General features: G+C 41.5%; 2 protein-coding genes across 7 annotated transcripts in view; one reads left to right on the top strand and one right to left on the bottom strand.

Moving 5' to 3' along the window:
* Nucleotides 1-2,528, top strand: part of CSDC2 (cold shock domain containing C2) — a 74,303-nt gene extending 71,775 nt beyond the window's left edge. For all 4 annotated transcript variants that reach the window (XM_075182814.1, XM_075182813.1, XM_075182812.1 and 1 more), the window contains one exon: nucleotides 1,223-2,528. In XM_075182814.1, the coding sequence (XP_075038915.1) occupies nucleotides 1,223-1,385 (163 nt within the window). In that variant the 3' untranslated portion in view covers nucleotides 1,386-2,528. The remainder of the gene's footprint in view (nucleotides 1-1,222) is intronic.
* Nucleotides 1-27,987, bottom strand: part of PMM1 (phosphomannomutase 1) — an 81,667-nt gene that overhangs the window by 11,512 nt on the left and 42,168 nt on the right. The window contains exon 8 of one of the 3 annotated variants that reach the window (XM_075182808.1): nucleotides 21,124-21,859. The exons of 1 other annotated variant lie outside the window; for it this stretch is intronic. In XM_075182808.1, coding sequence (XP_075038909.1) covers nucleotides 21,737-21,859 — 123 coding nt within the window. In that variant the 3' untranslated portion in view covers nucleotides 21,124-21,736. Of the gene's footprint in view, nucleotides 1-21,123; nucleotides 21,860-27,032; nucleotides 27,268-27,987 lie in introns of those variants that run through there. One more of the 3 variants, XM_075182810.1, reaches the window with a different exon arrangement.

Here is a 27,987-nt window from a genome sequence, read left to right as displayed (position 1 = left end):
CTTTATTAAAAATAAATAACATTTTATCCTTTACAGGCTCCTGTCTATCGCCATCCTGAGCTTTGGTAGTTGTTTAATAGGAAGAAGTCATAAAGCCGGCAAAAGCTCCTTATCATAAATAGAAACCAGTCGAGATTATATATTGGTTTACAACTAGAAAAAAGACCGCACCAGGTGGTCCATATAATTCCTCTAGGTGTATATATCAGTCTGGCTACATAGCATTGACTATACCACCTGAGGTTAGGTGCACCCGATCATAGGCTTACTAGAAACATATACATGAAAGAAAAAAGAAATGATCTAAGTGGGGCACTCAAATGGACAGAAATTCTTTTATTTATATAAATAATATTCTGTTAAATACTCCTTTATTGATTCATTGTCAACAATGAATCAATAAAGGAGTATTTAACAGAATATTATTTATATAAATAAAAGAATTTCTGTCCATTTGAGTGCCCCACTTAGATCATTTCTTTTTTCTTTCATATATATATATATATATATAAATAGAAACCATAGTCTTTATTAATGGGAAATACTAGGTATTGTGCAAGAAGTCTACATATACCATAATTCAAAGGTTGTTTACGAAAATGGGCATGCGTTTGTTTGTCTACATTTTTTGTTGGTTATTTATATATAGTATGTTTCCACCAAAACATGTTTTATGCAAAAATAGCCATTAAAGTGTATGTGGGTGGGCATAAACCTAAAGAATTTAAAGGGACAGTTTATAAATATTTGAATATTATTGAGGTGATTAAAAGAAAAACTTTCTCTCCAATTTATCAATCTTTTATTGCAAAGCTCAGCTGCCCCAGCAAAGGGCTACTGGAGGGAAGGTGGATGGTCGGGGAAAGAGGACAGACACATAGGGGCCGCAATAGGGTCTTTTTCCAAAAATCATAATTCTCTGCTAGAGCTCTGGGAAAGAACATCCCCCATAATATGCTCAATCTCCAACCCTTGTAGCCCATTTAAATATTTGGTCTCACTTGAAGTATTGTTTTTAACATATAGGTGCACATTTAGCAATATAGGTAGTACTCACTTCATGTCAAAAAATGGCATTTAAGTTGGAGGCTTCCATTTTTGCACGTTTGTAAATTACCTTAATAGATAACTTGCCTTTTATTCTATGTGATTACATTTTGTGGATAAAACTAGAATGTGTATTTTATTTACTTCTAACTCTGTCTCCTTTACTCTATTGCAGTATTGAGGGGGAATATGTGCCTGTTGAAGGGGATGAGGTAACATACAAGATGTGCCCAATCCCACCGAAGAACCAGAAATTTCAAGCTGTGGAGGTCATTCTAACTCACCTTTCTCCTCACACAAAGCATGAGACATGGTCAGGACAGATCATCAGCACCTAGAGTGCGTAAGAGCCTTTCCTAGGTGGTGGGGACCAAAAAGAGACATATCTGCCATATAAACCCAGTGTCTACATCTACAACAATGGCACCAGATCTTCTGGAAAGGTTGAGCCAGTTTCATGCTGGGATTTTTTCTTTATAAAGGAAGATGAGAAATATGGACTGGTTCAAGCTGTCCCTAAGATCTGGAATTAATTACTAGATGTGTCACTTGTCCTAAAGCCTTCATTATTTAGCTGGATTTCAACCAGTTCATTTTTCTGATTGCCCAGAATATGAGATCAGCAGATAGCAATGAATCATAACAGTAATGAGGAGTTTTCAACTAACTGCTCTTCACTCTTCTTGTAGCTCTTTAGTGCTGACATTTTCCTAGTTCACAGAAATATATAATGGTCAAGGTTTCTGTCTAAATAGTAGTTATGGAGCTCTCTCACTCTCTGGAGGGCTCTCCATTTTTCTAATCTCTTAACCAGAAATCACGGGACTTCAATTTAAAGCATTAACATATCTGCTTTTCTATAGTTTGTATCATTGTATTATCATTGCTACATTGGTATTTGTACCATACAACTGTCTAATGCATAATTATTATAATATTTTATCAGTAACCACAACATGTCAGTTATTCTTGGGGCTTGATGTGTAGTACATTTGACTGAGTAGGTGGATGAGGAAAAGCATTTTATACACTGATTATTCGTGGACATGTATGTGGCCTGTTTCCACACTTCAGATTAGAGCTGTCAATTTAAGTATTTTTAAAAGAATTTTATTGTGAATTATTTTTTATTTAATATATTTTTATGTGTGTGCCTTAAATCTTGTAGCATAGTGATTTGTTTTGTATTGAAAATAGCTTTTACATATTTGTTTTCTCAATTTTTTTTTATTTTTTATAATAGATTCTTTTTGCCTGTTGGGCGTTTGTGTTCAACTAAAATATATCTTGTACAACACAGACAGCACCACAGTGCAATTGTGCTTTATGGTGATGCTGTATAGCTTCCTTTGAACTTCTTACCCTACACTATTATTGATTTACAAATTATGTTACTTAGGATATATGTACAACAGCACCATAAGCTCAATCAGTAATTTTACTTGTAAGATCTATTTCCATAAACTAGTTTGTCATTTCAACAGTTTGAACTTTGTACAATTTTCAGCAATACACCACAACCAAGGCAGTTACATTTTTTTTTATTGTTTGCATGTTGAGGTGCAAACATATTTCTATAGATGTATAGAAATGTACCTCCTTTAATAACAAAACTTTGGCAGTGGAAGAGCTACTGCGGGAGCAGCCCATGTAGCCGCTATGGGCCCTGGTGGTAGAGGGGCCTGCAGATGCTGGTCTATCCACTACAGAAGTCCTCAATCTACTCGTCTAAGCATGTTTGGGGGCCAGTACATGTGCAGTAAACTGAAAGCCTAAACTGGGCTTCACTATGCAAAAGTGCAGAGCAGGGGCCTCCACAGTGGATGGTCCATTAATTTCCCCTGTCCTCCCAAAATGTTGCTATGGGTCCTGGCATTTGAGTGTTATGCCCCTGCTCTATGACCATGTTGCTGTACATTTGCACCATCCTACCAAATCACCCCTTCAGTCTCTTAAGAACAATATGGCTGACGTGCTTGCCACCACATGTGTTTGTATTTTGTGTCTTAAAACTTCACTTTAACCGCCACATAAAAGGGAGATAAACTATGTACTTGTATTGGGGCAATGGCTATATAGGACATATAGGCCTATTTACGAAAGACCACCTGAATTTGGCTTTAACTATCACTCTTTGTTGCCGCTTAATGCAGTGATAAAGAATGTAGTTTCAATGCTGTTTCTGAAGTAAGTACGGCAGGGACAGCGCCAGCCAAAAACTGCTGCCACGGCGAAGCATTTCTCAGCCGGCAGTGGTGCGGCGAAAGGCTTCTCTTGTTGTTGTTTCCTCTTTTTATCAGCCATGCAAAGCACTGCCAAACTAAAATGTATTTTTTACTATACTATTTAACATTGGGACTGCACCATATAATGCATTATCTTGTGTATATTTATTGTAGAAGTTTCTACAAATGAGTCTTTCTCAATCGGCAAACACACAATAGGAACTGCAAGGAAAAGAGCTGCCTTCATATAGCTGGTCTTGTCTGGCACCTGCTGTGTTGGATCACAGCTGCAGAAAGCTACACAGCTTGCATGTCAATCCAGATGCAGCAGTTTATTAGCATGGAGAGAAATACTGGTATAATAAATCTGGATTCCAATTAGCAGCCAGTCAGTGACTATTCAATACCCTAAACTCCAGAAACTACCCGAAATGAAAGTGCAGTTATAATATATACTGCACAACAACCATAATGAGTGTCCTTGTTTCTGATTACAGCAAGAGATTTTCAGCAAGCAGAAATGCTGGTGTGTAATGGACACGTCTCCTCTGCACATTGCTGCTGACTATCTTTGTCCTGAGCCGCTGTTATCTGAATCTTGACAACTTACTGCTAGTCGGCCCCTGCTTAATACTCCTAGGTTCCTGAACTGAAGGTGCAGCCTGTAAGATATATGGTTGTGAGCCGCAGGTACCAGCAAGTACTGAGTTAACACCATCCACAGATGGCGTTAACTTTTCACGTGATAAGGATACAAGCATAGCTGTTCGACACTTGTTAAAATGACTCTTTTCATCATTCCCATATCAATGTATGGGGACGTCCGTAATCATTGAAAACTTGCTTAAACACTGGAGTAATCGCAGATTTCTCTGTTGTTAATCCTTTGATAAACTATAAAGGAGCCTTTCTCTGGCAAAAACAATGTTTTTTTCCCCCGGAGTTTAGGCTGAACACTCAATCATAAATAGAACCCATAATCTTACATTATGAGCAATATAACTAGATCAAAATCTTCCTATAGGCACAATAAGGAGTCCATTTATTATAGGGATTATAATCTTAAATCCGATGAAAACTGGTGTTTTCACTGGGGAATAGGGCTTCTCCCTATTTACCAAGCCTCCAACCCGGTAATAGCTCTTGATTTTGCCGCCCACCGCCTATTTAAGAAGGAAAGTGGCGGTACCTGTACCACTGAAAACTACTGATTGCTATTTTTTTTTTATTTTTAAAAACTATCCTTTCCCACACAAGGGATCTCATCTGGCCAGCAGGGTTGCCAACTCTGAAATGAAAAACAAGCAACCGTTTAGTGAAAAACAAGCACAAACCAATCCTAAAAAGCCCAAAAAGAAGCCCAACTTACAAGGGACCGTCCTTTTCTAGAACACTAATTTCTACACTCAATCTCCATTTAGTAAACCTTTATAAACACGAGGACACATTTCTACACTGATATGGCAAAAGAAGAAGCAAATGCAGTAAATTACCCTTTTGAAATGGGGGAAACTGACACGGCTGCAGATTCAATAATCCCCAAATTCACAGAGATTCTTATTAACCATAATTACACCACAGCATCGCCCGGCAAGTAAAAAAGTCAAGATCCACAACATATGTGAACTTAGTATAATGTATGCAAGGACACTGGTATGTCTGTACAAGACAGCCCCATGATATAACAGTATAAAAATAGGGCTCTGAAAGCAGTCATCTGACATGAGCAGCTACTGACTGGGATGGGATGGTGTTATATAGCAGTGTTACCTGCTATAAGTGCAGCAATAGTACAGTCACAGCACTTATTTCAGCAGGTTGTTGCAGATCCGTCTTCCTGTGATTTATTCCATGTCCTTCTCTGACTCCGCCCACCAACAAACAAAAATGCCACTTTATTGGAGGAATATCACTGCACCTACCCATAAAACAAAACATGTGATTGCCCCAATCACTAAATGTAAACAGACCAAAGAAGAAAAAAAAAAATGCAGTTTGAGGAGACCATGTGTGGGCATTGTGTCCAAGCCCAAAAAGAAGCAACAAGTGGCAGCCTAAAAAAACCCGCAACTCGGGAAAAAAAGAAGCCCAATTCCGCTTGTTATAAGCGGAATTGGCAACTATGCTGGCCAGCAAAGAGACAAGTCTCTGCTTACTGCTGCCAATCGGTATCGCCATGGAGACGAGCATCGCTCAGCTAACCAGGCCACCTTTTTCTTTCTTTTTTTTATAACTTTATTTAAAGGGTACCAGCACACAATGTATACATACAGTAAAAGTATAGAAAAGTATAGAAAGCCCATGTAAGCCTCAATAGATAACAGTATATGTTTCTGGAGGGGGCTGTGTAGCAGCCCCAGCTTTAACACAGAATAATGTACACAAAAAACAAAGGTAAGTACAAAATTAGGTGGTCAGAACTGTATCAACATATTAAATACCAAACTATTGAATGATGAATCAGTGTGAGGTCTATTTTCTGTATTGTAATGGGGAAGGGAAGGAGCGAATGGGACATAAGGGAGGGTGGAAGACTGAGACAAGACATGGAACTTCTGGTGGACAGCGCTCCTCTAATTGAAGAAAGCTGAATCCACATATAGTTTCAAATTAGACAGGTTATAGGAAGAGGGATGAAGTGTCCTGAGGATGACAGCTACCATCATGTGCATTGGAGGGACTATTGTAAATAAACCAGTCGCACCAGATTTGGGAGGATTTGTGGGATTTATAGTTTAGGTATGCTGAAATTTTTTCCATTGATGCCAGGAACCATATCTTATTGATGAGGTGTTGTCTAGATGGGTTTTTTTTTTTTCCAGTTCTTAGCCACTAGACATCTGGCTGCGCTTAGGATTTGTGTAGACAGCTTCTCTGCATATCTATCAAGAGCTTTCAGTGGAGATGCCAAAAGGAAGGACCAAGTAGATTTAGTCATTTGAATCTGTGTAACTTGACTAATTAAAGCAATCACATCATCCCAGAACAAAGCAATTTTGGGGCAGGACCACCAGATGTGGAGAAAAGATCCCCGTTCGCCACATCCCGCCAACATAGGTAAGATGTGGTCCTGTATATTGTTTTCAACCTAGTTGGGACAAGGTGCCACCTAAAATAGAAAACGCTTATAAAATCTTTCAAAGAAAAGAGATGGAGGTCTTCAAGACCCATTCTTTGATTGTTGACCAGGTGTCCTCATCTGGTGGCCTGCCCAAATCAGCTTCCCACTTAAGTTCGTGTGGAGGGTTATTGGTTTGCCTAGAGGAGACAAGTAGGTTATGCAAGTTGGAAATAATTCCTCTCTGTATCACGCGCCGGGTGTTCGGGCAACGCACCCGACACCCGGCAGACTTACCTCTCCTCGGCGCTCCGCTTCCCGCTGGGCGCCGCCATCTTGGATCCGGATCTGCGCATGCGTAGACCCGGCGACTGCATTGATTTCTCTGCCTCCTGCTCATTGGTCCTTCTCATTGGCGGCAAGGTTTAAAAGGCACCTCCTCCTTATCTTCAGTGCCTGTTCTTTGAGTCACCTCCTGGTGATAGAAATGGCTTCCTGTTGTCTTGCAGCATTTCCTTCTATTCTGGACTGCAGAGCTGATGCTCACTCATCAATGCTACACCACATAGTGGACTGCAGAGCTGACGCTCACTCATCAATGCTACACCACATAGTGGACTGCAGAGCTGACGCTCACTCATCTGAACGCTACACCACATAGTGGACTGCAGAGCTGACGCTCACCCTACTGTATCCCCTTCATCTGCCACACAATGGCCTGCAGAGCTAACGCTCACTTTCCTGAACTTTACACCACCTAGTGGTCTGCAGAGCTGTCGCTCACCCTCCTGTATTCTGCCATTACTTACTGCATTGACCGCTCTTCCTTCGGTACTATTTCCTGTAGCCTTCCCAGGGACATCCGTACAGTGCTCTAGTAGGGACTGCGACCTGCGAGGTAGAAGCAGCTAAGCCTATACCGCTTTGCGGTGGTTCCTGGTGAACACAGTCTCCTCGTTAGACTCCGCGCCCTGCTGGAGTAGTGCCAAACTGTTCGAATCTCTTGGTTTCGCTACATCTACCGAGTCTCCTCGTAAGAACCGTGACACTCTGAATGGGTTCTCTTATACAAATAGATTCCAAAGAGGTCAACTCTCTCGTAGCGTCAGTTTTTGAGAGGGATTCAAAATAATGTTTTACCTGAAGGGACAAAAAAGGGTTGATTGACGGAAAATCAAATATTTCTTAAAGGGTCGTCAGTGGAATACAATGAGCAGACTCAAGTACATCTCTAATCAACTTTATGCCTCTCACGTTCCAGGATTGAAAATGCGAGTGGCACTGTCCTGGTGAGAAAGCAGGGTTATCCTAGAGAGGCACTATGGGAGAGGGTATTGTGGTAGTCTTAAAATGCAAACTGCAATAGTCCCAAATTTGGGAAGTAAAGGAAATAATAGGGTGAGCTAATAGGGTGAACTATGGTTCTAGGTCTGTCGCTCGCTGGCATCCTCAACGTCGAGCCTAAGAAAGACACCTTGCAAGCGGAGGACTCAGCCACCTTTTAATGATAAATAGCAGTGATAGAAGATTTTCTATTGCTGCGAGATGCCGCAATAATTTATCTATTCTATCGCCACTTTTTATAGACCCCTAAAAAAAACCAGTAAGTGCTTGTGCTGGCCATGTCCCTCTTCTATGTCTGAAGAAAATCATGGAGTATGGTGGTGGTTATCAAGATTCATTACTTTATTTTTGTACATATTTATTAACTTGTATGGCATAGTTAGCAGCTAAATATGGCACATTGTTATTTAGCAGCCTATGTCTAATAAGTACAAGAAACGATCAAGGTCACGGTTCCATAAGTAGATTGAGGCCTATTTGGCTGCAATCATTTATTTAGCTGTATAGGAAATCTGGACTAATGTGTAGATTGTACAGATATCAAGAGCTATGATAGTTTTGATTGAGGAGTATTGAAGAATAAGTAAAATTTAAAGAGTCACAAGCACATTTAATAAATTAGCCTTGAACAGAGCACATTGAGCGTGACCAACAATTATTGCTCCTATAGTGTGACTATAAAATGAGCCACTTAAAAACTATGTATACTACGTCACACGCGGCCGTGTTGATGGTCAGGTGCAGCAAATCAAATAAAAAAAACCTAAACAAAGTAAAATACGGAGTTGACCAACATGTGACAAGGCTATGTATGTTTCAATATTATTCACTCTTACATATTCAGTTTGTTTATAAGGAAGAAAAGCAGCACATAGTGTTTATAAAATCGGGTGTGTGTATATGTATGTATATATGTATATGTATGTGTGTGTATATGTATGTATATATATATATATATATATATATATATATATATATATATATTATAATTTTCTTTTTTATTTTTAGGGATGTTTAATATTTTATTAAAATCACTGAATTTTGACGTTAAATGCACTGAGATTTGCTGTTAGATTTCTGCATAAATATGAATGCTTTCTAAACGCAACTTTATGTAAGTATAATAGTGATGTATAAGACCTACAGTAAACACTAAATGGATATACAGTTTAAATCCTCTTGACACTATAGTAAAATAGTATTACCCTAATTGAGTTTATTCTAACACGTACAGTGCATGGACATAAATTTAGGCTTACTTCACTTGGAGTAGCTTTAAAAGCTCTAAAGGAAGATCAATTAAAGACAAATTTATTTTATTTGGCTAAAAATGTAGGAAAACTTTTGAATATGATTTTTATTTTTTTTTAAATGTGAAGTGCCAAGCCGGGTATGGAGTGATGTCAGGGCCAATGACCAAATAGACTAACCACATAAAGATATATATGTATTACTATGGAAATCACCAGCATTATGAGAGAAGTCATGCCAACCAATGTATGCAGGGCTTCCTGGCATTGGGTGTGAATTTGGATCTGCTTATCCTCTATGCACCTGGCTTCTTTTTTGGCAATATGGCATCACTCAGCAGGGAAAAGGGGGGAACAGGATACCAGATATTTGGTGATCGTTTGTTCATACTACAAAAATCAGCTTGTGTGATTTGGTTTCCTGAATGGACTCAATAATTTAGGATTCCAGAACTGCGATATGTCCTCTTTAAAGGGGGGAATTCAATTGGCCGCGTTACTGTAAAAAGTAATGCGGCCTGCCCACTATTACCGATATTACGATACTAGGGAGCATAATTACCGTTAATACGCCAGTTTTTTGCTCGCGGTTCCCTGAGCCACGAGCAGGGAAATTGAATTCCCCCTAAGGGGCATATGCAATTGTGCCGTTCTCGTGGCCCGAAAAAACTACTACCGTTATCGAGAAAATTACCGTATTAACGGTTTTTCCGCGCATGATTACCATAATAACGGTAATAATGCGCGGACCGCAAGATTGTCAGCGTTTCCGCCGACAATTGAATATGCCCCTAAGTGTCCTTTAAGGCATGCTCTTATACAGAGCAGCAGTGCGGATAAAGGATTGAGTACGGAGGAAGTAAAAGAGCAGAGAGACATAATGCAGTTGTTAAAGAGTTACTTACATTTGGGAATGAGGAACTGGGAAAAAAAGAGGACAGGAGGACTAACATCTTGCTGACTAATTTGCCGGATCCACCTATTACACAAATTAGAAGACATGGCAAGTTTTCTCCACAGCAAAAGGTAACACATTTAAATAAACAAAAACAATTTACAAAAAAAACAAAAGCTCTTTATTTATAGAAATTGGCAAGAAGATAAAAAATATAGCAGCAGCTTTGCAGTTCAACAAAATAACATAATAATAAGAGACAAATCAGTTAGTCAGTGATAACAACAGTGTTGATGTTAAAAAAAGCCAAGGAAGAGTAGCATGGAACTCTCAGATGCTAATTACCTACACATTTGTCAGTGGTTTTTAGAATTTGAGTTTGGAGATATGGGAGGAGGGGATGGGGGAGAGGAGAAGTGCTAGTGGGAAAGGGTTGAAAGAATGAAGGGACGGCAGTTTGGTACATAGTAAACTCAAGACTTTAAAAGATTATAAAATTTCTGGATGCATGAAGTTGTATTGGTACCAAAGGCTCCAAGTCCTATGAAAGGCTGGAGAGATAGCGTAGAGTCTATTGTATAAATTGAATATTGTATAAATTGTTTGTCTACACCGTAGACAAACCATATACAATTTAACATAGCATTTTTATTCAGAGGGGCCTGTCTCTTCAATTCTTTAGCAATCAGAATTTTGTCTGAAGAGCCTGTACCCATCCTTGGTTTGTTTAGGAGCAGAACTGGAAGTCTGTAATCTGGTTGATTAAATCAATGACCATCCTCAAAAATTGGGCAATTAGAGGCCAATTTCCACCAAATAAGAAGAAATTTCCCAAAACCACCACAAATCCTCCAGCAGAGGACTAGGGATGCATCCTCCGGAATTTATAAGATACAAATTACCATCTAGTATATATTTTGTGTGCATTTTCTCCTAAAGTTACATTGCAAAAATAGAAGGTAAACTATTTGATTAGTGCCTCAGATATAATAAAATGGATGGGGTGTGTATTATTGTTTTTTTTTTTTTTGGGGGGGTGGGGTTTAAATGCCAACAGGTCTCCGCCACACCAGACAGTAATGGAAACAGGACATACAGATATCAGGGACAATACAAGGTAGACAAAATAAATGCAGACATGAAGGAAAAGGGTAGTGAGGACCCTGCTCATCAGAGAGCTTACATTCTACTTGGAAGAGGGCACAGTAGAAACAAGAGAAAAGAGTGGCTAGGAATGGAGATTGGGACAGTTGTGAGGGGGCATTAGTGTGGGTAGTATAGGTTGGACTAGGGTAAGCTCAATAAAAAGTTGGGTTTTCAGAGAGCAATTAAATATTTGAATGCTGTGGGAGAGTCTGATCGGTGTGATGGGGCATTCTATATTCCATGAGATTTGAAATGTATAAAAGATTGGTGTTGAGGTCTCTGTAGGTAAGGGTGATTCATTTGTATTGGGTGAGTGAGGGAAATGCAGATAGAATGCTGCAGTAGTCAAGGCAGGAGATGACAAGAAAGTGGATAAGAGTTTTGTAGCATCTTGGATAGGAAAGGGGGATATTCTGGCAATATTTGTAAAGGTGGAGTCGACAGGACTGGGAGAGAGACTGAATGTGACACATAAAGCAGAGAGTTGAGTCAAGTGTGATAACAAGGCAGCAATCTTGGGGTACTGAGGAAAGTGTGGCGACAGAAATGAGGAGAGGTGGTGACTGACAGGATGGAAGATAAGCTCTGTTAGACATGTTAAGCATTAGGTAGCATTGGGATATTCATGTGAAGATAGACAGACAGTTGATTACTCGAGATAGTATAGAAAGGGAGAGGTCAGTGGTAGATTTGGGTGTTTAAGCATAGAGGTGGTATTGGACTCCCAAGAGAAAAGGTGTACAATGAAAAAAGCAGAAGGCCAAAAACAGAACCTTGTGAGACACCAGCTTACAGTGGGAGTGGAGGAGAGGATAAGGTAGACACACTGAATGACTTATTCCATAAGTAGGAAGTGAACCAGGAAAGAAATGGTCACAAAGATCAATGGAGTGAAAGGTGTGTAGGAGAAAACTGATCAGCAGTATCGTAAACTTCAGAGATATTCAGAAAGCGGAGTATGGAGAAGTGACACTTAGGGGTAACTTTATCAAGCTGCAAGTATCAAGCAGGTTTGAAAAGTGGATAAACATATCCCCTAGACTCTACTTTTGCAAGTGCAGTTTCAGAAGAATGTTAAGGTAGAAAGAACAGATTGCAGAGAATCGAGAATGGAGTGAGAGACAGCGCGATAAGAGATTGAAAAACTAAGTATAGACAATGCTACGGACCATCTTGTAAACCCTCATACAAAATGTAAAAAAGTAGCAAATGAAGTGGAAATTACTTTGGTGTCGTAAGGATTTGTATTCCGTTTTAACTGGACAAACTTTACCTGCTGAATTCTTCACAACAAACAGATGCTTGGCCAAGAAAAGAGTTACTTATAACATTTATATATCTATACATCTGCGCAACAGACATAAACAATGTTACTCAATTTCACACCTGCATAATTTTGTACAAAAACCTGCAGTTACCAGATACAAGGTCCTGGAAAAATGCATGTAATGTCCTCTATTATTCTAATAACTAAAATCTACAGTAACTGCATTTTCCACAAGAATTGTGTTAAAGATGTGTGTTCAAAAACTACTGAATACGGTGCTGCAGTATAGCATAATCTTATCGAAACTTGCTGACAGACAGGTTAAAGTTCCGACTTTTGTGGTAAATTGCTTATAAGTGAAATATGTTAGAAATACTGTAATCTGTCAACTGGGAAGTAACAGCACGTCTTTGCAGCACTTGAAGTCTTGCGGAAATTACAACAACCACACTGTTTTTCTATAAAAAAAAAAAACATACTTTATACAGGAAAGGGATTTTTTCCCCCCAACTTCCGTAGCATTGTTCCTCAAATATGAACCTATGTGGTTTTAAAACTTAAATTGCTGTGTACTTATTCTAACATGTTCACACTCAGGAGCTGGCTTGGTTGGGGGCCGGTGGGCATCTGGCCCCCGGGCCAGTCTCATAGTGGGCTGCCTGGGCCACTGGGCTGTCTGCATTTTCTTTTAAAGTGTTCCTAATAGGCTGCCGCCACGCAGAGTCTCACCCCTCCCGGGCTAAAATTTGCTAGCCAGCCCCTGTTCACACTCTATAAAACAAATAATTTCTTGTGAAACAGTTTTTCTTACATTTATTTATGGTTATGCAATTCAGATTTTATTTGTTCTGAATATTTTTTATTTGTTATGTCAAAAACTGCTTCACATTAATTGCAATTTGATGATCGGTTCACATAACTGAAATCCTTTAATACAAGGAAAATAAGACCCGTCATTTGCTAATTGTGTCCTCTGAAAGCCCTCTCTTTCTAATGCAGATATTTGAATTAAGAAAATGTACAAAAAAAACAAACAAAACTGTACAGTGCCTCCCCCGTTCCAATGATCAGGATAAATCGTGTTTGTCATTCTCTTGTAACAAGGAATTTTATAAAAAGTACTGTTAAATATGTCTGTATTTAAAGATTCATGTCTGATTGTTTTACAGTTTGTGTGTTGGCAATAAATCAATAAAAAAAATGCAACAAAACTACTTACAATTGTGTGTATTCAGGGCTGCCATCAGAAATTGTAGGGCCCAGTACTAATGAAAAAAACAGGGGCCCCCCTCTCCACCACCCCTGGATAGCTTATGTTTTTGGGGCAAATATCAAAATGCCCAACCTCCTGTCAACTAACGCTATAGCACCCCCTCACCTTCCACTACAGGGTATTAAGCGGTAGGAAAAAACAAAATCGCTCTTAATTTAAAATCAAACCTGCTTCACCCCCCCTCTAACACACACCAATGTTTATTTTACAGAGCTTTACCACAGGAACAGATCAAGGTTAAAACCTTATTACATCTTTCCTTCTCTTTACTTGGGAGAACAACAATTCTCTTATATTTTAAAATTAATTTCAGTTTATACCTCTCCCTGTCACAATTTTACACCCTAAAAATGTCATCCTTTAAATTCACTTTAGAAACCGAATAAATAAATAGTGATGATAATGAGGAAGATTCATGTCGATAATTGGCTTTACCTGCTCATTGATCAGTGTGATGTTATAGAAGAATTGGTGATTACATATTTAAAGGGGTTTCCAACCTAGATGCAACTATACATGCCCCCTCCCCCCCAACATTTACTCAATAAGTGGCATTATCTTTGTGGCTTCCTCTGCACTTCTTTGTGTTTTGTATACAGTAGTATCCAAAGGGCAGTTCTGTGTCATATCCAAGGGCAATAAAAACCAAAGGGCTTGAAGTAAAAAACACAGATGGAAGATAGAAAAATAGGAAGTGAAAAATATAAAAGAATGTATTTAGTGGAACCTGCAGGAAAATGTGCACAATTCAAGTTGCCAGAAAGTGAAATGAAAACAATAATTATATATAGAATGTTCGGTTAGGTACACGTGATTGAGAATGTACATTTGAGACATCAGTCAATAGAACAAAGCATACTGCTTACTCTCCCGGAATGTTCTGGATACTCACCGATTTTTAAGAGTCCTCCCGGACATCAGGCTGATTAGACCACCTCCTTTTCTGATGTGGTCAGGGCCTAAATGACGCAATTTGATGCAAGTTGCATCATGATTGCTCCCATCACCCACTGCGGGTTTTCACGCCTATCTGAACTCCCAGAGGTTCAGACAGTGGGCATGTATGGAAGAAAGTATGTTGTGTATTTATAAGCCCCCACTAAGCACAGCCTTATCTCAAGTTACTAAAATTGTTCCACATATATTGAATGTTACCAGTATCTCTTCTATCTGATGACTAAAGCTGATTTAGTAATTTTCCAGTGCTAAAAGTGAACTTTTAATTCCTAAAATCTGATAAAGCCCATTAAGGACAGTTACTGCTTTTACTGTATAATGATTGTAGGTATGCTACAAATTATACTTTACAGAAAATGCCATAATTCGTGTATATAATAAAAGCTAAATGTTACCTTCAACATAACCTGCAAATTGCCTGATAATTACATTTACAATTACAGCACTCATACATTAGCAACAAAAATCCAAAATCTGAAAACAAAGGCAAAGTTGACGCAGGGAGTTGGCTGTGTTTATGTCAGCACAAATATTAATGGCATATAGTTAAAGAGTGATGTAGAACATTTATAAAAAGTAAAATAAAATTACTTACCCAGTACTGAATGAAAAAGATGTTGTTTGCAGCAGCCCCTCTGTGTGACCTCACACTAACAGGGAGAGGGGGCGGATCACATGATCAAATGGGCGGGTCTTTCTCCTGCAGTTCGTCTCTGATGCTGCTCTGTTCTCCCTCACGTCCCTGCTGCTGCTCTGAGCCTGGCAGTGACCGGCAGCTGTCAAACGCTGATCAGAGATGAAGGATCGCGTTTGACAGCTGCCTGTGACTGCCAGGCTCACAGCAGCAGCAGGGATGTCGGGGAGGACACATCAGCAGTGGATAGCACATTGGTGGTCAACGGGCCCCCTAGACAGCCCGGGCCCCATACACCAGTACCCCCCTGATGGTGGCCCTGTGTGTATTTACCAATCAAATACAAAGGATTCTCATTTGTCTATGTAAACAAGCAAACATGCAGCAAGTTAATGCAGGGCTGTAACTAGGACTGAAGGGGAGCATAGTTTATGAATATTTTAGGTTCATTTGCTGAAAATTGAGGGTTGGGTGGGGGTGGCAGTTTTCCCCCAGGCGATAAAAGTTTAAGTTACGGCTCTGAGCTAATGTAAAGGTAAAATGTAAAAGGCACTCATGGTGAGATAAACTAAAAAACAAACAAAAAATAAACCTTTTCATTAGAAATCATTTTATTTTTTCACATTACACCATTTGACAATCATTAAAAAAAAATTTTTTTTATCGTATTTAAAATATATAATTTTAGCAGCATTTATACATATATATTGTCTGGCTCCAGGCCACTGTGAGGCTGATGGCTAGAAAAAGGCTGGGTTCCAGCGGTGCTGCAATACTATAATAAAGTCCAGTCACTTTATATAGTTTCAGTTTGACAGAAAAACATTTAGTGGGTCTACCTGACCAATACAGCAATCACAAAGATTTCCACAGGTCTTTAGCTGAGTAAATAACTATAGCCATAGTTACAGCTACCTGTGCCTTTTTTTCAATCACCTTTAATGTAAACATGTAGAGTGCTCTCTATAACTAAACATTTACCTGTGCTAGTCTTCTTGATTATTCCAACCCTGTAACGATCAGCTGCGTGTAATGGTATTACATTTATTTACCATTACCACTGACCCAGTAAGGAATAATTGTTTTCTCAACTTTCAAAAATGACACTCTACCAGTTATCTACACAGAGTGGTAGCAGCAATTTTGTGCACTAAATATTAACAGGATGTAGCCTATCGGATTCTTAGGAACTAAGGACAAACGTCTCAGGAGATGTCACTAGTACTTAAATTAAATTGGTTTAGGCCACAAAATGGCAGCCTCCATTGAATATAACTACAGTGCTGTTTATAACATATAAGAATGTGAATGTTCAAAACAAGAAAACACTTTGTAATTATGGCCATTATTTATTTTTTAATCATTTGGATTAATATGTCTAGCACAGAAAGACAGTTAAAATCCTAGAAAGGGTCTTATTGGCATCATACTGTTAGGATCTTACCTGTTCCCCGCTCCGCTGCGCTGTCGGGTCTGGCAGCTTGTCATCTTCAGCAGTGAGCGCTCTCCCTGATGGCGCTGCTGCACTTCCGGATTCTCGCAGCAGGGGTCATGTGACTCTGGGCGGGGAATTCAAAAAACTACTTATTCCTGCTCTGACACGCTATCTGTGTCAGAGCAATGTGTTTCCTGTTCCTGGCTAACAGTACTTGTGTTCCTGACTCCTGTGAAGCTGCTTCCTGTGTACTACTTTATTCCTCCTACTCCTGTGTACCAACCTGGCTGTGACCTGACTATTCTTTGGCTTACTCCTGGCACCACGTATTGGACTGTTTTCCCTGTGTACCGACCCGGCTGTGTTACCAACTACTCTCTGAATTTCCCTCTGGCACCGTATACCTGATACCTCCTGTGTACCGACCCGGCTGCGTTACCAACTACTCTCTGGATTTCCCTCTGGCACCATATACCTGATATCTCCTGTGTACCGACCCGGCTGTGTTCCTGGACCCATCTCCTGCTACGCACTCATTAACTCCGTGCATCTACCGCTGACTGCTCCAGACCTTCAAACCCTGGAATTCACGTAGGCTAACCTGGGGGCCGCGACCTGCGGTTCTTCGGCAGCAAAGACCACACTACCTTGCGGTGGTTCTTGGTGAAGACCGGAAGGCCGTTAGACTCCGCGCCCTAGGTAAGCCTGTGCAAATACTGACTAAGGCATTTAAATCGTAACACATACACATGTACTTCCGGCTCTGGAGGAGGAAGGACGTGCCGCGCGAGCTCTCCACTGGGGTCATATCCCTGGCTCCTTATTCCCGTGGAGCAGCCCGGCACCTCCCCGTTGTCCTTCCCTCCTCACTTACCTCCACTCACCTGACTCCGGCTTCAGCTCCAATCGGCGATCCTTACTATGGCTGCATCCCACGGTGCCACCTAATCGAGCCCCCGGCTCCAGCCCGCTGCCTCCTGGCTCATCGCTCCTGGTGTCTCTGGCTATGGCCCAGCTGCCTCCTCGCCTCTGCTCCTGGATCTCCGGCCCAGCTGTCCCCCCAGGATTTCCTGCCTCCTCCGGATCTTCGCTGCCTGGCCCGTCTGCACGTCGGTGAGGCCTACTTCCGGCCTAAATCCCCGGCCTCGAGTGCTGATCTCCTCACCTGCCTTGAACCGCAGCTGCCTCCTTGCCTCCGCTCCTGGCTTTCCTGGATCTCCGGCCCAGCTGCCCCCAGTGGTTGTCTTGCCTCATCCGGATCTCCGCTGCCTGGCCTGCCTGCGCGTCGGTGAGGCCTACTTCCGGCCTGAATCCCCGGCCTCGAGTGCTGGTCTCCTCACCTGCCTTGAACCGCAGCTGCCTCCTTGCCTCCGCTCCTGGCTTTCCTGGATCTCCGGCCCAGCTGCCCCCAGTGGTTGTCTTGCCTCATCCGGATCTCCGCTGCCTGGCCTGCCTGCACGTCGGTGAGGCCTACTTCCAGCCTGAATCCCCGGCCTCGAGTGCTGGTCTCCTCCCCTGCCTTGAACTGCCACTGCCATCATCCTCGCCCAGGTCACCTCCTCCTCCACTGATCGCCATCGGATGGTACCCCTGTGCTCCTGGCCTTCAGCGATTCTGCTGGCTCTCCTCACCTGACGCCCACCTCCTGCCGTAACTCATCTCCTATCCTCCTCTGATGTCTTCTCCACGTTCCTGCTCCCCCTCATCTCATCTCCCCCTCATCTCATCTGGTGCCCTGTTTCCACAACCGTCTCCCTGGACCTCTGACTGACCACCTCACCGTGACTTTACCTTTTCCCACTGGATCTGCACCTCTGCCTGCACCTCAGAGTTGATTGGTACCTGATACTATTTTTCCGGATTTTAATCTTTATCTGTTTTAGCTTACCTGCCATTATATTGTTTTGTTTTATAATATTTTACCTGCCTTTACTCTGTTTTGTTTCTTTTCTTCCTGATTTTACACTTACCTGTTACTTTTTAATTTTGTTACTTTATATATCTTTTACTTTTTGTACCTGTTTTTATTCTGACCTGTTTCATTGCCCTTAGTATCTCTCTGTCCTGTTGTTCCATGCCTTCCACGCCCTAACTTTGTTATTGTCTCCCATTTTGCCATTGACGCTGCCCTCTCCTATGGTGGCCTCATCTTCACCCACTCCGCCAGACCTGGTGCCCGCCCAAGCAGGGGAGTGGGCTTCCTCCTATCCTCCACCTGTACTTTTCGTTTCATTCCTCCTGAACCCTCCCTCTCCTTCTCCTCCTTTGAAGCCCACTCCTCTACTACCCCATCCATCTCCATGTCACGGTCATCTACCGCCCCCCCTGGCCCCACCTCCCTCTTCCTTGACAACTTTGCTGCCTGGCTTCCTCACCACCTCTACTCCGACCTCCCCTCCATCATCCTTGGCGACTTTAACTTCCCCATGGACAATCCCACTGACCCTGCTTCCAGCAAACTGCTCACCCTTTCTTCCTCCCTTGGTCTTACCCAATGGACCTCCTCCTCTACCCACTGCCTTGGTCACTCCCTTGACCTTGTCTTCTCCTACCTCTGTAGTCTCTCTGACTTCTCCATCTCTCCCTTTCCTCTATCCGATCACCATCTCCTCTCCTTCTCTCTCTCCTCTTCTCCTGCTCCCCTCCCCCTGCCCAAACCTACTCTATCCATAAGCAACCTCGACGCTTTTAACCTGGCCTCTCTGTCCTCCTCTCTCGATACCCTCCTTTCTCCCCTTTCCTCCCTGGCCTGCCCCAACCAGGCAGTCTCCCTCTACAATCTCACCCTCACCTCTGCTCTGGATGCCGTCGCCCCTGCCCACTCCGTCCACCCTCGCTGTTCCAAACCCCAACCCTGGCACTCCAAATTTACCCGCTTCTTCCAAAAATGCTCCCGTACCGCTGAACGCCACTGGAGAAAATCCCGCTCCCTGGCGGACTTCCTCCACTTTAAATTCATCCTTTCATCATACAGCTCTGCCCTCTCACTCGCTAAACAATCTTTCTTTAAATCCCTCATCTCTTCCCAATCCTCTAACCCCCGCCGCCTCTTCGCCACCTTCAGCACTCTCCTGGCCCCACCCCCTCCTCCCTCCCCCTTCTCCCTGACTGCCTCCGACTTCGCCTCCTTTTTCTCCTCTAAAATTGAGGCCATCCGACTTGATATCTCCTCCTCCACTCTCTCATCCACCCCCCCCACTTTTCCGTACTCCCCCCCCAGCCACCTTTCTCGCTGCTCCTCGTCTGTCTCCCCCCCTCTACCTATCCCTTCACTGGCTCCCCTTCCCCCACAGAATCCTCTTCAAGCTTCTCACTCTTACATACAAGGCCCTTGCCAACTCCACTGCACCCTACATCTCCACTCTCCTCTCTATTCATGCTCCATCCCGCCCTCTCCGATCAGCCAATGACCGTCGCCTCTCTTCCCCCCTGATCACCTCCTCCCATGTGCGTATCCAAGACTTCGCCCGCGCTGCCCCCCTCCACTGGAACAAGCTGCCTCCCTCTATCAGAACCTGCCCTAATCTGTCCAGTTTCAAACGGGCTCTAAAAACCCACCTTTTTCTTAAAGCCTTCCAGTCTCCCACTTAACTTCCTACCTCATCTTCTGCCTCTTCCCCTTCATTCCCCTTCCCTTATCCTCCTTCTCTCCCTCCCTCGTGTCTCTCTGTCTGTCTACCCCACCCCTTAGATTGTACGCTCCTTTGAGCAGGGTCATCTCTCCTCCTGTCTTCACCACTTTTAACTCTGCTCTCCAGCTACCTTGCCCTCCTCCTCTAGGACCTTCTTCTCCCCGTTCCCTCTTGCTCCCTCCTCTCCACTCTGGGGGTTTCCCTGCCATCCGTGCCCTCCCTCTTGGGCTCCGCCGTAAGTGGGACCTTCCCCTCCCCTCTAGCTGTGCTTTGAGCTCACTGACTTACTGTGCATTTTGTTTACTGTATTGTGCTGTCTCACCTTTGTATTGTAATTTTGTTTGTCCCTGTATGGCGCTACGGATACCTAGTGGTGCCCTATAAATAAAAATTAATAATAATAATCATGTACTGCAGAGTATGAGCTTCATTAAGGTCCATGGCAGAACAAACTATTTAGGGGATTAAGGAGAATACCAATAATACAATTTGTGGTACAGATGCCATCTTAATGAATACATCTGATCATATATTACATGGTAAGTACTAAAGAGGGGCAAGACTAGTATACAGTAGATACACACTTCCACACTGGCATACATCTGGACATAAAATATAATACAAACTCCACATAACTACTATAGTAAAATGTACAATTTGTGGGTTGTACCTAGAAATATTGGTATAAAAGAACCACAGTAAAGAAAGAAAGGGACATACAAATTTGCATCTAAAAGGAGTATCCATCCAAAAAATAAATCCCTATATTTTCCTTTTATTTGGCAGTTTGAAAACCATTTACTCACAAATATGGCTGACATGAAACATTACTACATTACGGCAGTAACTGCAGTATACTCTACTTTTAGAAGTGTGTGACTGCAAAAAAAGTACTGTATGTTAATCTGATTTATGAACGGTTTAAAAGATTATTCAATAAAAACCAACAACAGTCAATAATTTGTTCAGTGTTGCGACACATGTACCAGAACAATATTGTGCATGTCACGGTTACTGAAATATCAATTAAAACTGACAATGCGTAATAAATTATTCATTTCTAATAAAAAAAAATAATTCTATTTATAAAAAAAAAAATCTGTATGCACGTGTAGTTGGATTCAAGACCATATAATTATTTAAAAAAGAAAAAAAAATGTCTCCAACTATAAAGCCATCTTCACAAACCAACAGCAATAACAACTACTCACACCTTTGGTGTTTGTGTTTAAACCATAATGCTAGATCACATATAACATCTAATGTTTAATGTAATCAATCACCAGACTGATCCTGCATAGTTCAAATTGCACCATATGGACCCACTGTTTCTTGTATTCAGCTATGTTACAGCATAGTATCTGCGAATAATGCTGAACACCAGGAAAACAGAAAACTATGCTTGATGTAGCCAGTCACGGTGAAGCTTCAAATGTGACCAGCTCTTCAATAATCACATCTAAGTACTAACACAACCGTTTTCTGACTCATGAGGATAGAGATTTCTAGCAGAGTGTCTTTATAGACTAGTCACTGGTCCAATTCTACATTTAATGAATCTCAGGAAGCAGGTTCAAATTTCTATGTCTCTCTCAGAGAAGAAGAGTTGCCGACACCTCCGTACAGTTTCCGCAGGGGATGCCACAGTATGTCCAACAGTACGTGGGTCTGCATATATTTCATAATCATTACCACCCTGCAAAGCACAAAATATGGTCACTAAGGCTTTGTAAACACAGGCACTTTTATGCTGATGGTCTAAAAATGATATAATTTAAATTGACCTATCTACACATACTTTCTGAGTGTTTGCTTTGCATCAATTTTGACATTGTCTGCAGCATTCAGAAGCATTAAAGCTCAATAAGTACTATGGTTACAATGATAAGGGAACGTTGATTAAGAACAAAGCACACTATGAAATACCTAGTACATTACACTGTAGGAAATCTTTGACACTTTTCACAAATGCACTTCAAGGAATTTACTAAAAGCAATGACAATGCACAAGGGAACTGTGTTGCAAAACATCTGTAAGTTAGATGTATAGATGAGATGAGGCTTGGATTGAGTAGGAGGATAACTGTCTGCTGCTACATTACTTGATCTTTCTTATCCCAAGGGCTTTAGTAAATACATTTTTCTACGTTATAATAATCATCAACATTTATTTATATAGCGTCACTAATTCCGCAGCGCTGTACAGAGAACTCAATCACATCAGTCCCTGCCCCATTGGGGCTTACAGTCTAAATTCCCTAACACACACACACACACACACACACACACAGACTGGGGTAAAAAAATTTTTTAGCACCCATTTAACCTACCAGTATGTTTTTGGAGTGTGGGAGGAAACCGGAGCACCCGAAGGAAACCCACGCAAACACAGGGAGAACATACAAACTCCTCGCAGATAAGGTCATGGTTGGGAATTGAACTCCTGACCACACTGCTGTAAGGCAGAAGTGCTAAGCACTTAGCCACCATGCTAAATGTCATGTGACTATCCCCATATATAAAGACCTCCAACAAATAGGAACAGTCAGGCTTTTTTTTTTATTTAATTATTGCTCTACTCTACTTTGGTTGGGTTTATTTAATAATTTTTACTCGGCCCTTATTATTTTTTAGTTTAGTTTCATTCTGTCCGGACATCTCAATTCCACCATTTTTTTTTTAATTTTTTTCAAAACATGGTTTTATTGAAGATATTCAGACATCAATCAAGCAATACTTTTTGTTACATAAAGAAAGAGAAACATTCAGTTGTAAATACAATCAACATACATGTACATAAATATTGTTACATCTTTTATGGGTTTCACGACCCCATGTCACAAACGTTCTAAGATATAAGTACCCAATATTAATATATTATAGGCTTGCAACATGGAACAAGGCAAAACTGCAACATTGATAACATTAGTGATAAGAATAAATATGCCGCCATCCCCCAACGAGAAGAAGAGTCACGGCATTACAGCTTCCCTTCCCCCAACCCATCGTCAGGGTGCGGAGAGACCAGAAGAAGAGGACAGGCCCGCCCTATCATCTCATACAAAAATTGGAGGGTCTCGCAGGAGTACCCTCGTTTCATTCCACATTGTCTGGTGAAAGCATTCATAAAGTTGATTTCGTAGTTGGGAGGCTAAGGTATTAATGTAACTTTCCAAAGTCTCAAAAAATTTGCGAGTTAGGGTACTCTTCTGGAGAGAAGCCTCCAGCCAGTCCATCCTCAGGAAAAAGTACATATTTTCTTTAAATAGATCGAGTGTTGGAGGGGAGTTCTGGATCCACATATGGAGGATCGATTTTCTAGCCGCCGCAGATATTGCCATAAGCAACCTTCTTCCTCCTACAGAAGGCAAAACACCAATATTGCCCAATCAGGAGTGAGTGGCAAATAATTGACCAAATCTGCAGTAGCAAACCTCCATACATGGGTCCAGAAGGCCTTGATCAAAGGACATGCCCATAGGTATAGATATGCTTGGGTTACGCCACATTTGGGGCACCTAGAGTCAGCTGAAAGACCAATAATATTTTGACGATGCGGTGAGAAGTAACCTCCGTGAAATATGTTGAGGAACATCTCTGCATATATAGAAGCTGGGAAAAGCTTTATCGAAGTGGCCAGTCCATTCAACAACACCTGTTCTGTTAATTGGGGGAAATGGCACAACCATCCACTCAAGCCCGATTTTATTTTAGGGTGATCTATTATGGTTCTCAGAAAAGCATAGTTGGATGAGATTGCTCCTCTCCTGGAGGAAATAGCTAATAATAAAGTATCAAGAGGGTTATCCCAATCCACTACTGTGAAAAGCGAGATCACCTCTCGGACATAGTGCTGGACCTGAATGAAAGAAAGGCCACATGAACCCAAAAATGGAAACAACTCCAATGCCTCCGTGTGGCGGAGTGGCTTTCTCCCAGTCCTGTTCAACAGTTGCCCAACTGTCCGTAGTCCCTCCCCCTCCCATGTAGTAAAGGGGCGAGCCGCCATGCCATTCTGAAATACGGGACTTTCTATAAATGGTAAATGTATGGATTTATAGGGGTTAAGGTGGAGTTTATGTCTTAGTATATGCCAAATCTTTCTAACCGAAAGGACAAGGGGGTTTTCAAAAGTATGAGGGGGCAATTCCTGATCGTGTAGGTGAAGAAAAGCTTTTAAATGGATATCTGGAAGAAATTGTTTTTCTACTGCTAAATTAGTATAAGTGCTCTGATCCGTTAACCAATCCTTCAGATATCGTAGATGAGCTGCATGACTATACTGAACTATGTCTGGGAAATTTATGCCTCCATTGGTTTTGGGTTGTTGAAGTTTGATTAGGCTAATCCTGGGGTGCTTCTTTTTCCAAATTTATGGAAAAGATAATTAATTTGTTGTGCATCTTTTTGCGTTAGAAGGAGTGGTAAAGTTTGTAATGGGTGTAATCGCAGAAATTATATCATCTTCAGGAGGTTTGCCCTGCCCAGGTAGGATACATTGAGACATTCCCAACCATCTAACTCCTTTTGCATGTCTGTTATGAATTTGCTAATATTAAGATTATAGAGAGTGGCCATGTTCTTCGGGAGTTGGACCCCCAGATATGGTATTGACCTATTTGCCCACTGCAGCCCAAGGGGCCAAGCCTATTGAGGCTCTGCCAGGCCTCTCCCCAAATAAATAGCCGTTGATTTTTCGAGATTAACTTCGAACCCTGAAATTGACCCGATTTTCATAATTTTCTCCATCAGCGGACCTAGACATGACTCTCGATTTGAGATATGAAGCAGAATATCGTCAGCAAATGCTGTAATTTTTGTGCACTCTGTGCCAACTGGGATGCCCTTCATTTGGGGCCACTGCTGGATCATTCTTAGCATTGGGTCTAGCGATAAGTTAAATAACAGTGGGGACATCGGGCATCCCTGTCGAGTGCCTCTTGTCATTACTAGTGGGTCTCCCAGTAATGTATTGATGATTAGAGAAGTTAATGGGGTTTCATAGAAGTAATCTATCATTGCTATAAAGTCTTGACCAAATTCCCTCTCTTTCAATACGGCTGATAAGAAAGACCAGGACACTGTATCAAATGCCTTATGGGCATCTAAGCTGAGAAGCATGTTGGATGAGCGGGGATCTTGGGAAGAGGCAATTGTTGAAGCTATTGCAGTACGAATGCCACGCACCGAGTGGTGACCGTGCACAAAGCCTAACTGGTGTGAGGTCAACAGGGAAGGCAGTATAGTTTCAAGGCGTTTGGCCATTATACGGGAAATAATTTTAAAATCTAGATTCAGCAAGGCTATGGGGCAATATGAGGACATTAACATAGGGTCTTTGCTTGGCTTTGGGATTAGAGTAGTGTATGCCTGGTTGAAGGATGGGTAATGAGGACGGTGCCGGTGAATTGTCCGATATAATTCCAGTAGGGTAGGAATTATCTCTACCTTTAGGAGTTTAAAATATTCGCCTGTAAATCCATCAGGGCCAGGGGATTTATGAAGCTTCAGATCAGTAATAGTTTCCGAGATCTCTTGAGATGAAATCTCTGTATTTAATAATTCCTATTGTTCAGGAGACAGTTTCTGCAAAATAGCTTCCTGTAACATTTCATTCAGGAGTGCACCATCAGATGGGGTAGCTGTATATAGTGACTCATAATATTTTAAGAAGGCTCCCGCTATTTCTTTAGATTTAGTGAGGGGCAGTTGGGATTCTGGAGTTTTGATAGCCACTATATGGCTTCTACGTTTAAAAGGCTTTGAAAGGTTTGCCAAAAGTCTACCAGTTCTATTGCCCCACCTATAGTATCCATTTTTTGTGTAATCTATTTTAGATTGAGCTTGGGCCAGTAAGATATTTTCTAATGTTTGTTTTGCCTGCTTATAGCTAGCATATGTTATATCTTTAGGGTCAGAGATATAGGCATTGTACTGAATTCGTATTGTTTGTGAAAGAGATTGGTAAATTTTATTCGATTCTTTTTTCCGATTGGCCATATATGCTATTATATTCCCTCGCAGGACTGCCTTAGATGCCTCCCAAAATAATATAGGAATGTCAAAATATTCAATGTTATTGTCTTGGTAATCCAACCAGTGGTATTTAAGATGCTGTTTAAAATTCTCTGAAGTATACAAATAAGATGGAAATCGCCAAGTAGAATTCCGTTGTCCTTCCAAGGGCAGGCGGAGCATTATTGTTACAGGGGCATGATCAGATATAAGTATAGAGCCAATATCGGTCTTGATGACCTCAGTCACTAACGAATCAGCTATTAGTATATAATTGAGCCTAGAAAAAGAATTATGCACTCCCGAATTAAATGTAAAAGTTTTATCGGAAGGATTTAGCAGTCTCCATGGGTCTGTAAGATTATGTGCCATCTTTAGGGTAGAAATTTGAGTCCATAGTTCCGATCTGAGGTTTTGGGGAACAGGATTTTTATCTACAGTTGGGTCATCTACCACATTGAAATCGCCCCCTATTATTAGATTTGGCGTTTGTCTTGAGGCAACTAGTTGAGATATAAAGTAGAAAAATTCTTTTTGATTTACGTTAGGGACATATATGTTTAGGAGCGTGTATTTGTAATCATGGATTTGGACATCAAGTAATATATATCTGCCATTTGGATCAATTACCCTTTCTAAAATGGTATAGGACACATTCCTCCCGAACAACACGGCCACTCCCCTGGACTTATTTTTGTATGTAGCTGAAATGCACTCAGCAATCCAAGTATCTTTAAGGCTAGAGTCATCCCCCATTTTCCAATGTGTTTCCTGCAAGAAGATGATATCTGGCTTATGGCGCTTAAGGTGTGTTATAACTCTTTTACGTTTTATAGGGGTATTTAGGCCATCCACATTCCATGAAATTACCTTCAAGGGTGGAGGAGGACGAGGAGAGGAGGCTATGTCAGAGTGTGTAGATGGCATAGTAGGCTCACCCCCCACCCGGGGATTGGTTACTCACGGATTGCAGTCCTTCTTGATGTAGTCTTAAGATGACAGGTAGCAGGCGTACTCCCAACCCTCCAAATAGGTTCTGGTCTCCTCCGCACCCCCCATACATTTTCAAATTTAGAATCTCTGTACATGCTAAAAAAAATAAAAGTATTATTGTCTGAACAATCTTCATCCACAATTTTCTAGTTTTCCTATTTTCCAATAACAAGCTAGGGTGAATCCCAGACATGTAGTCGGGATTCATCCTCAAAGATGTGAACATTTCAATAACTTTGTTATTCATAACCAAAATGAGAAGAAATGTAACTATTATATTAGTATAAAGCGTAACACAACCTTTTAACTTAGAAGAGGCACAGTGTTCATTAAAGTGGGCAAAAATCTAGAACACTATCTATATATGTAGTATCTCAGCGGTGAGGGGACACTCTGTCTCCAGTTGGTGCCCCTTGTGACGGTGACTTACGTAAGAAGTATCTAGTGGCCTCTGCTGGGTCTTCAAAGAACAGGGTCTTTCCATTCTCCACCACCCTAAGTTTAGCCGGGAAGAGCAGAGCAAAGCGTTTACTGTTGTCTATCAAGTGTTTGCATACCGCTGAAAACTCTTTACGCTTTTGCGACACTATGACTGAGAAATCTTGGAATATTAGAATTTTTGTTCCTTCAATAATCAGTGACCCCTGTTTTCTATACGCCCCAAGTATCGATTCCTTTGCTTTATAGTCCAAAAACCGGGCTATAACTGGGCGGGGTCTGGGCCTGTCTCCCTCTCTTTCATGGCCAATTCTATGTGCCCTTTCGATTTGGGGTTTCTCCATTGTTTCCTCAAGTTCTAGCGCCAGGGGAATCAAG

This window comes from Mixophyes fleayi, chromosome 8 (genome assembly GCF_038048845.1).
Source record: "Mixophyes fleayi isolate aMixFle1 chromosome 8, aMixFle1.hap1, whole genome shotgun sequence".
NCBI classification, from domain to species: Eukaryota; Metazoa; Chordata; class Amphibia; order Anura; family Limnodynastidae; genus Mixophyes; species Mixophyes fleayi.
This window is presented reverse-complemented; position numbering and strand designations above follow the sequence as displayed.